Source organism: Corylus avellana, chromosome ca3 (assembly GCF_901000735.1).
Source record: "Corylus avellana chromosome ca3, CavTom2PMs-1.0".
Classification (NCBI taxonomy): Eukaryota; Viridiplantae; Streptophyta; class Magnoliopsida; order Fagales; family Betulaceae; genus Corylus; species Corylus avellana.
In genome coordinates this window covers 11,260,866-11,270,451 of record NC_081543.1, presented here as the reverse complement: position 1 = coordinate 11,270,451, position 9,586 = coordinate 11,260,866, and the positions used below count along the sequence as shown (strand labels likewise).

The 9,586-nt window shown below is 31.6% G+C and overlaps 1 protein-coding gene across 1 annotated transcript; it reads left to right on the top strand.

Moving 5' to 3' along the window:
• The first annotated feature begins 3,653 nt into the window (after positions 1–3,653).
• Positions 3,654–9,203, top strand: LOC132175736 (isoflavone reductase homolog). Its single transcript, XM_059587764.1, has 4 exons — positions 3,654–3,995; positions 7,116–7,356; positions 8,216–8,419; positions 8,841–9,203. Exons 1-4 carry the CDS (start codon positions 3,666–3,668, stop codon positions 9,002–9,004), a joined length of 939 nt encoding a protein of 312 aa, XP_059443747.1. The 5' UTR covers positions 3,654–3,665; the 3' UTR covers positions 9,005–9,203.
• Positions 9,204–9,586: the final 383 nt, after the last annotated feature.

Genomic DNA, 9,586 nt, shown 5'->3' with positions numbered 1-9,586 from the left:
TTTTTTTTTTTTTTTTTTTTTTTATGATTTTTGGGCTTTTTTAGGTTTATTTTTTAATTATTTGGAACAGTCACAACAAAGCCTCTTTAATTTAGACAAAAAGACTTTTTTTAAAAAATGAGCTAACTTATGAAAAAAATTGGCTTATTTTAGGCCTAATACCTAAAATAAGCCCAAAAACTAATTTTCTTCAAAAACTGGTTACTGGACTGTGTAAAACCGGAACCGGCCTATAACACCGGGGTCCCGGTTCCCGTTCCGGTTTCCTAAAACTGAGAACCGGGGTACCCCGGTTCCGGTTCCGCTTTCCTAAAACCGAGAACCGGGGTACCCCGGTTTCGGTTCCGGTTTTGGCCAAAAATCGGGAAACTGGACCGGGTTAACACCCCTACTAACACATGTCCAAACTTTAGTTATATATAGAACAAATCTGCTCCAAGCAGACTCAATGTAATACATAGGTAGCTTATATTTTCAACTTTTATTTTTCTAGCCATGAGAGTAAAACCCTCACACCGAAACTAATCCTCATCTGCTCAAAGATCACTCATGAAAGCAAACCTAAAGAGAAGTCAAATCCTTATACCAAAAATTAACAACAAAAACACAATAAAAAACCAACAAACAGCTACAACAACAGAGGTTAGGGAGGTGAAATGCATTGGCATTTTGTGCCAATGGGCAGCTGAGGAGCTGGGGAGCACGGTAAGCCGACGTGTGGCTAAGCAAAACCAGTTGAGGAGATTAAATCTAGATTTGAACATGTGTTAGCAGATATTGAAGTCATAAATAAGATTTGATTGTAAGATTTTTATGTTTTGTCACTATGACGTAAACTCATAGCTTTGACTATGATTTATCATAACTTTATGCAAAGGGATAGTTGGATCAATTGGACTGGTTGGAAAAAATAAATAAAAAAACAAGAAGGGGAGGGAGATGAAAGAAGTGGAATTGAAATAAGCATGATAGATTTTTTTACACAATTTTTTTGACCTATAAAAAAAAATACAATGGAGATGTATTTTAAGTTTTAAAATTAAATTATAATGAATAATCGTTCTAAGCTAGTTTTAATAAATTTGAGACATGAGTGTAGGCCGAACCCATGGCTATTAGCATTGATGTCATGTTAAACTTGAGCATATAAAAAGAGATAAATTTAATTATTTAGTCAACACTTTAACAATATAAATAATTTTAGTTTTACTAATATATTGATGTAGATATGTCAAATTATGATTAAACCGAACTTGAAAAAACGCCATTGTTCTCGCCGTCTAACTGTCCCTCTATTTTTCCCTTTTTTTTGGTCGGCTGAAGCATGTTGTTGAACACCAACCATGAAACAAGTCACGGTTGCCACCCTGACCGTTGTTGCAAAGCTAGCGGTCAAGGAGGGTAGGTAACCGTCAATCAAAGAAAAAACAGTTTCTAGCTGAGGTGGCATTCATAAGTTAGATTTTATATATATTTTAATCGTTATCAACAACAACAATTAAAGACAATTTAATTTGTAGGTGCATTCAAACAAACAAACAATGACAGATGTTTGAATAAACTCCCCTTGCGTTTTGATTTGTAATACCGGCGTCAGCTTAACCTTTATTTTTTATTTTTTTATTTATTTATTTTTTTTTGAATGAATCCTCTTATACATGAGTCAATCAAGATAAATGCTTCAATTACCATTTTTTTTTTCCTCAAAAAATTGGTTCACAAGTGATATGTCACTATTTTATGAAATTGGTAACGGATTAGGACCACTTATAATTTCTTTAAAATTGTAGATTCTCAAATAGCGAAATTTAGGTCGATTCTAGGTATCGAAATGCTTCGAAATGTCACATAGAAAAAAGGTGGCATGTTTCAGAGTAATTTAGGTGACCTACTTGTGTTCTACTAAAAATGATATGATTATTAAAATCACCATTCGATCAAAATTCAATAATGATCGATTACAAGTTCAATGGACATTTTAATAGCCACATTATTTTTAGTAAGACACAAATAGAAAATAAATAGATCACATAAAATTACTCCATATTCTATATAAAAATATAATTTGAGAATCTATAATTTATTTAAAATTGTAAGAAATTTTAATCCAATAATAACATATTTTTTTAAATAATAGATTTTATCTTGACGTGGTTGATGGGATGGGATGGGCTGGGCTGCGAAAGTCATTGGGATTGGTTGATTAGATAGGTGAGAGGAAGAAGCAAGACAATGGTGGAGTGGTGGGACGTAGAGGAAAGGGGCAAGTGGTTGAGTTTTGAAGAAGAGAGTTTCAATTCAGTGTGGTTGGAGTAAAAATACTTCCTTTATTTTGGACCTTAGGATTACAATTAGGTGAAGTTGCAAAATCTGGATGATAAGTTGGAGTAAATGAGAGGCTCCCATAGTCATACAGAGTCTATGACTCTATTTTCCGAAATTTTTCTCTCAAATATATTTCACTTCTGCAACACTGAAAATTAAAAACAAAATACTTTTTTATTTTTTATTTTATTTTTTCGAATTTATTAGAGTATTTTTGTTTTATTGAGAAGTTTATAGCAATATTTTTATCTTTTTACTAGTATTAAAGAGACATTGACAATATTTTAATAATTTTAGAAGAATATTATTACAATTAAAAATTTTAAAAATATATTATCAATTAATTAAATGATAATTTGAATAGGTATGTAAACTTTCCTCATTTTTCTTTATGGTGGAAAAGAGAACCACTAGTAATTTACAAACCAATTAATATATTGTTGTGCCCATGCATGGAATAAATTAGACAGCCATATTAAAATATAAGTAGTCGGGGATGGCTAGGATTTGAGAAAAAGTTGATGGGCAATTTTTGAAAGATTATCAGAAATCCTGGTCCAGTGGGGACTGTGGAGTTGTATCAAAAGTCCACTAGTTGAAATTGCAGAGAAACAAAGTCCATACACGTGATGGGAGACTACACATAACACATGGATCAAGAAGACAAAATTCGGTGGACAGCAAAAATAGAAAAGAAAATAAATGAAATTGCATGAAAAAAAAAAAGAATAGGCGGTTATATTTTCTGAATATATGAGCTTTGATGTTTAAATGTTCTTACTTTAATTTAATTAATGAGATGAGTATTAGATATGAGTTCAATCATGTTTTTCTCTTGATTTGGATAAATAATATAATGTTTTCCGGATGAATTCCTTCTCCTAAGCATTAGCCGTCACACAAATTTTTTTGGCAGTCTTCAAGGGGTAATTCAATCAGCTGTGAACCACGCTTCATGAAGCGGATATCACTAATTCAAATCTCTCCCTCCTTTCTCTTGTGTGAACATATAAAAAAAAAAAATCCTTTCGACACTTTTTTTTTTTTTTTTTTCCTTACTACAACCAATATAATTTAATTGTGAAAAGGCTTTGAGCACCAACCATGAGTAACTTGTACTACAGTAATTGAAAAAGAAGAAGAAAAAGAAAACCCATGAGTAACCGACACTAAAGTGACGTCGTGCTCACTAATAAATATTTACCAATATATTTTTTTTTTTTAAAAAAAAGAAGTCAAAATAACAAACCTAATTATCAGAGATGTAGCTCTTATATAAACCCTAACTTCAACAAATTTTTGGAAGAAATATTACATGCAAACAAGAGAAAAGGTAGGCAATGGGAAAGAGCAAGGTTCTCGTTGTGGGGGGCACTGGGTATATAGGGAAGAGGATTGTGATGGCAAGCCTTGCCCAGGGCCATGCAACCTATGTTCTTCGAAGGCCTGAGACTGGTCTTGACATCGACAAAGCGCAAATGCTACTGTCGTTTAAGCGGCGAGGAGCCCACCTTGTCGAAGGCTCGTTTTCCGATCACCGGAGCCTTGTCGACGCCGTGAAGCAGGTCGACGTTGTGATCTGTACAATGTCTGGGGTGCATTTCAGGTCTCACAACATTTTGTTGCAGCTCCAGCTTGTTGAGGCCATCAAAGAAGCAGGAAACATTAAGGTATATATATGTATTTTTGTCTATCTTTTCTTTGATACAATTAATTTTATCTGAAAATTTACAAATCTTCTGAAATTTTTGAGAATGAATGAATATATGTAATTTCATATTCTATAAATTAATTAAGGGATTTCCAAAGTTAAGGATGAAAATCCTTTAATATAATATAATAGATAGATTTAGTACTTGCAATATCTAGCTAATTAATCTAGTAATTATGAGAAAATATGATAATTTTTATGCAAATTCCTCTCCCTACAATTATAGAAAAACATTATTAGGTGGATGCTTGGAATTTCTTATTGTAGACAAGACAACCACGAAACAATTTGCATCCACCTAACTACTTGATAAGCCACACACACACATATATATGTGTGTGGCTTGGTCTCCGGCATCTTCTCCGGCAACTCTGGGTTGGGCTCCGGTGTCTTCTCCGGCAGCTCTGGGCTGCACTCCGGCACCTTCAACGGCAGCTCTGGGCTGGGCTTGGCGGTGGTCACTGCTGCCGCCGGAGAGAGAGAGAGAGAGGGAGAGAGAGAGAGAGCACGGAGAAGTGAGGAGAGAAAGAGAGAGAGAAAATGATGGGTTTGAGTAGATTTTTTTTTTTTTATGACAGGAGAATAGATTTTAATCTAGTGCTTCTCATCTCATTTGAAAGTGTGTGATTTTCCTAGTTGTCAAATGCTCATTGGTGGGTACAAAAGGATGTGGTATCCTTATAGAAGTTATCCTCTAAGAAAAGATAAATATTATTTAGCAGTGATTTTTATTTTTTATGAGTCTTAGTTGATTCAAATGTTAATTTTTATTATCACGTCATTACAATTGTATAACAATTTATTAAATAACATTACTCGTGAGGAGATATGAGCATTGATCATCGTCCCCCGGCAGCCCAAGTGGCTGCCCTTTTCTATGAGAATCTTTTGAAAGGTTAATTAAGCATGAAAATCCTTTCCTAAAATTTAGAGATTTATCAGTAATTTGAAATTGACTATATCTAATCCAACATTTTCCTTTTAATATTGTTAGATTACGTTCTAATCTTCTCTTGTTAATTTCTTAGGTTAGGTTACTTAATAGTAATAATAATAAAAGTTATTTACCTTCTTCAATGATGAGATAAGCTCATTCAATTTGGACGGTCGAAAAAACTACGACCGTCCAAATTGACTATATATATATATATATATAGATACAATATTTATGTAAATACAAATCAAATCATACATATAGATTATATATAGACCTATCATTGGTGTATGTATATATGTATGTATATGTATATGTGGGTGTGGGTTTATGGTGAGATCACATGCCATACACTCATTCTTTGTCTACTTTCCACTCAAATTATTATATTTCGTTCTCAATCCTCTTTCGAAATTTTAAATTGCTACAAGTATCCTTCAATTTGAAATTTGAGATCATTGTTGAGCTACTGTCCAAATCATGTTAATTTGGACAAAAAAATAAAAAAAGATGAAGTGTGTTATACATAGCGAGAATTTTTGGAAACCAAAACCCCGCACTACAACTAGCATTATCTAATGTCGAATGCCGACAATCCAAAGTTCAAAAACTCAAAATCCACACCAATTACCAGCGATAAAAACCCATAAACCCATCAACACCTACACAAAACCCCGACACTACAACTACCATTATCAAATGTTGATGACCCACAACCCCAAAGTTTAAAAACTCAAAATTCACGCTAACGGCTAGCGATAAAAACCCATCGACACCTACAAAGAGAGCGTTTAGCCTCAAGATTTTGCAGTTTAAAACTTAAAAGTGTATTTTTAAATAAAATTGTAAAAAGTAAAGTGTCTCATTTAAAAGTAGATAATAGTCGACATACCCATTAACATATGTAGCCATAGAAAGTTTAGAAGTTGTGGTTGTGATGTTATTGAGGAGGTTGGTGAGCTAATAGGTGGGGAAGCCTTGGATTGGGGACGTGGATGAGGTTGCTTTGGTTTTGGGATTTTTTTAACTTTTATTTTGTTGGGCATACATAGTAGCGGAGGGAAAGGGTTGCTTTTGTTACCAAAGAAGAGAAAAGAGACGAAAGAGGTTTGAAACCATTACATGTGAGAAACCATTTTTGAGTTTATAAAAAAAAATATGGGTAAAGTTCACTTAACTCCCTCAAACTACTACTTTAGTGACAATCTGCCCTTCAAACTATCAATTACGAAAATTTATCCCCCAAACTATCAAAACAATGACAGTGTACCTCCCAATGCTAGCAAAATGACGAAATTACCCCTATAGAATTTTCAATAAAACAAAAATAACTTTAAATTTTTTTTAAAAAAAATTAAATTTTAATATTTTTGTTTTTATTTTAGTAAGGGTAATTTCATTATTTTGTTAAAATTTGGGGAACGTTGTCATTGTTTTGGTAGTTTTGGAGGTAAATTGTCGCAATTGATAGTTTTAGGAATAGATTGTCATTGATGTGGTAGTTTGAAAATGTTAAGTGGACTTTACCCTAAAAAATATTAAAGAAAAAATTACACTTATCCTTTCTAATTAACACTCCATTTTTTTAATATATACTTTTGAAACTTTAAAAAGTTACAACTTTTTTGTTAAATCCTACGAAAAAGGAATAAAATGTTGCCAAATTGTGTTTATGAGAGCCATTTGGCCTTGACTCTTTGAAAACCCTTTTTTTTTTTCTTTTTTTCTTTTTTTTTTGTTTATAAAAAGAAAAAAGGAAAAAAAAAAATCAAATCATGTCCATCATTTCCATATTATTTGTGTGAAAATATAATTATGCCATTAGATTTAAAAATTATTCCAACCAAAGATGGAGCTCTTCTTTTTTTCATTTATTTGATGCAGGGGTATTATTGTCATTTTCCTATTTTCTGTTTGATTTACAAATTGGATGGTTGTTTAAGAGGGGGATAATTAAGTGTAGTTTTTTTTTTTCCTAAAAAGATATAAATACACCGACAAACTAAATTTATTAGAACAATTAATTAAATATGACAATAGTATGTACTATATATATATATATATATATATATATATATATATAATTTCTATATATTTGGAGCAAATTGATGCTAACATTTAATTAATCTATACAAAAATTTGCAGCGTTTCTTGCCATCAGAATTTGGTATTGACCCTGCGAGGATGGGAGATGCTCTTGAACCAGGAAGAGTGACATTTGATGAGAAAATGATAGTGAGAAAAGCAATAGTGGATGCCAAAATCCCTTTTACTTATGTTTCTGCTAACTGCTTTGCTGGTTACTTCGTTGGAAACCTTTCTCAAATGGGAACACTTTTTCCCCCAAAAGAAAATGTTCATATATATGGAGATGGCCATGCAAAAGGTACCAAAGAAAAGAATATATATATATATATATGTGTGTGTGTGTGTGTGTGCACGCTCGCGCACACGCGCAGATTTAGGTATTATTGATAGAGAGAAAGGCATTTATGACAACTATCATATAATTTGATAGTGTGACAGTGAAAATAAGTCTTTAAATTAGCATTTATAATAAATAAATAAATTTTGAAAGTACATTTCCGAAATTTAAAAAGTCTCAATTAAGGGTATTAAACTTTCAATTTCTTTTAATTACCTAATTCCATTAGAATTTTCTGTTAAATCTGGCCAAAATTCTCAAAATACTATTATTTTTTATTATTAAAAAATCAAATAAAAATTTGTAAAGATTCGGACTATAAAAAAAAAACACATTTGCAATATTTTTTCCAACATCTTTGTAATTTTTTATTTTATTTCTTTTAATAAAAAGTGGTATTTTGAAAAAAAAAAAAAAAGAAAAAAAAAATCCTAATAGAATGGGATAATTGAAAGAAATTGAAAATTCGATACTTTTAGTTGAGAGTTTTTAAACTTTCAGAGTAGTGTTGAAACGAGCGGAAGCTCATGAGGGTTTTATGGGGTTTCTCCAAAAAACAACATTTAATTTTTACTGTCATGTTATTCTAATTTGACAGTCATATAATAATTTACTCAATAGTATTACTCAGAAAGAAAACTAACCCATAACGAAGTCTTGCTCATAGTCATAGGGGGTTGGCCTTTCAAAGAAAATAAATATATATATATTATATATATACTACAAAGGATTATGATGCATATTTTCCATTTTTCATGTGGAAAATGAAATGAAATATTTGATTGGGAATTTATATTGATTATTGGAATATTTGCTGCAGTGGTTTTTATGGATGAAGATGACGTGGCAACATATACAATTAAGGCAATAGATGATCCTCGAACCCTCAACAAAACCCTCTACCTTCGGCCACCTGAAAACATTCTATCCCAAAGAGAATTAGTTGAGAAGTGGGAGAACCTTGCTGCCAAGAAATTACAGAAGATTAGCATTTCATCAGACGACTTCCTTGCCTCCATGAAAGGTAAAAACTCTCAATTTCCTCCTACAATTTTTAATTTGATGCAATTTACCATTTTTATTAGGATTTAACGTTAAATCCTAACGGAAGCTATGAAAAATACCAAAATATCGTCAACTCTTTCTTTTTTTTTTTTTTAAGTTTCAATGTGATATTAAGGATAAGTTTAAAATTTTATAAAAGTTACCGTGGTATAAAGGTTATTTAATCCATTTTGTCAGTTTAACGCCAAATCCTAATGGAGAGGATAGATTGCATCAAATTATAAGTTCAATGAGTAAAATTGTGATTTTTTAAACTTTGAGAAGTCTTCTCAAAACGCTTGAAAGTTTATGACGCCTTTATGAAGTTTCCAAAAAAAATAAAAAAACAAAAAACATAGGAAAGAAATATTTTCATTTATTTTTGTTTGTTTTTACTGCAGGACTGGATTATGCAGCGCAGGTAGGAATTGGGCATTTCTATCACATATTCTATGAAGGCTGTTTGACAAACTTTGAAATAGGGGAAGGGGGAGAAGAAGCTTCAAAGCTGTACCCAGAGGTGAAATATACACGTATGGATGAATACCTAACGCTCTATCTATGAGAAGAGTTCATAGGCTGCATGAAAACTACATACATCCATCATAATGAAAAAAATAAGTTTTTAAGGTTCTTAAACTCAGTATGTTTGTAATGATCATATTATATCAAGGTTTTGCTTTAAATTTAGAGTGTTTTTTTTATTTTTTTAAATGTTGTAAACAAATAATTAATTCAAGTGTTTATTGAATTCATTCTGGGTTTGGTTGTTCTGAAGTAGTTTTACCTTTAAGGAATTCTTCAAAGGGTTTCCACTTCATGGCAAAATCAATGTGTTGATTGTTTGAGTGTTTTTCTTGATTTTGGTGTTCATATTTGTTGTATTGGATTGAGAGTTGATAACTTTATTAATCTTTATTGTTGTTAAGATTGAGATATTCATTGTTTAACGACTTGCAGTCTAAACTAACGTTTTTCATGTCTTATAGGTAAGATCCGTTTTTGTGTGAGAAAAGAGAATATTAATCGAGACTAGTGAACCTAAATCAAAACTTATTAAGGCTCTTTAATTTTTTGTTCAAGAATGTTCTGTTGCGACATAAAGGGGAAAACCTTCTTTTTTTCTTCTTTTTTTTTTTTTGTGCTT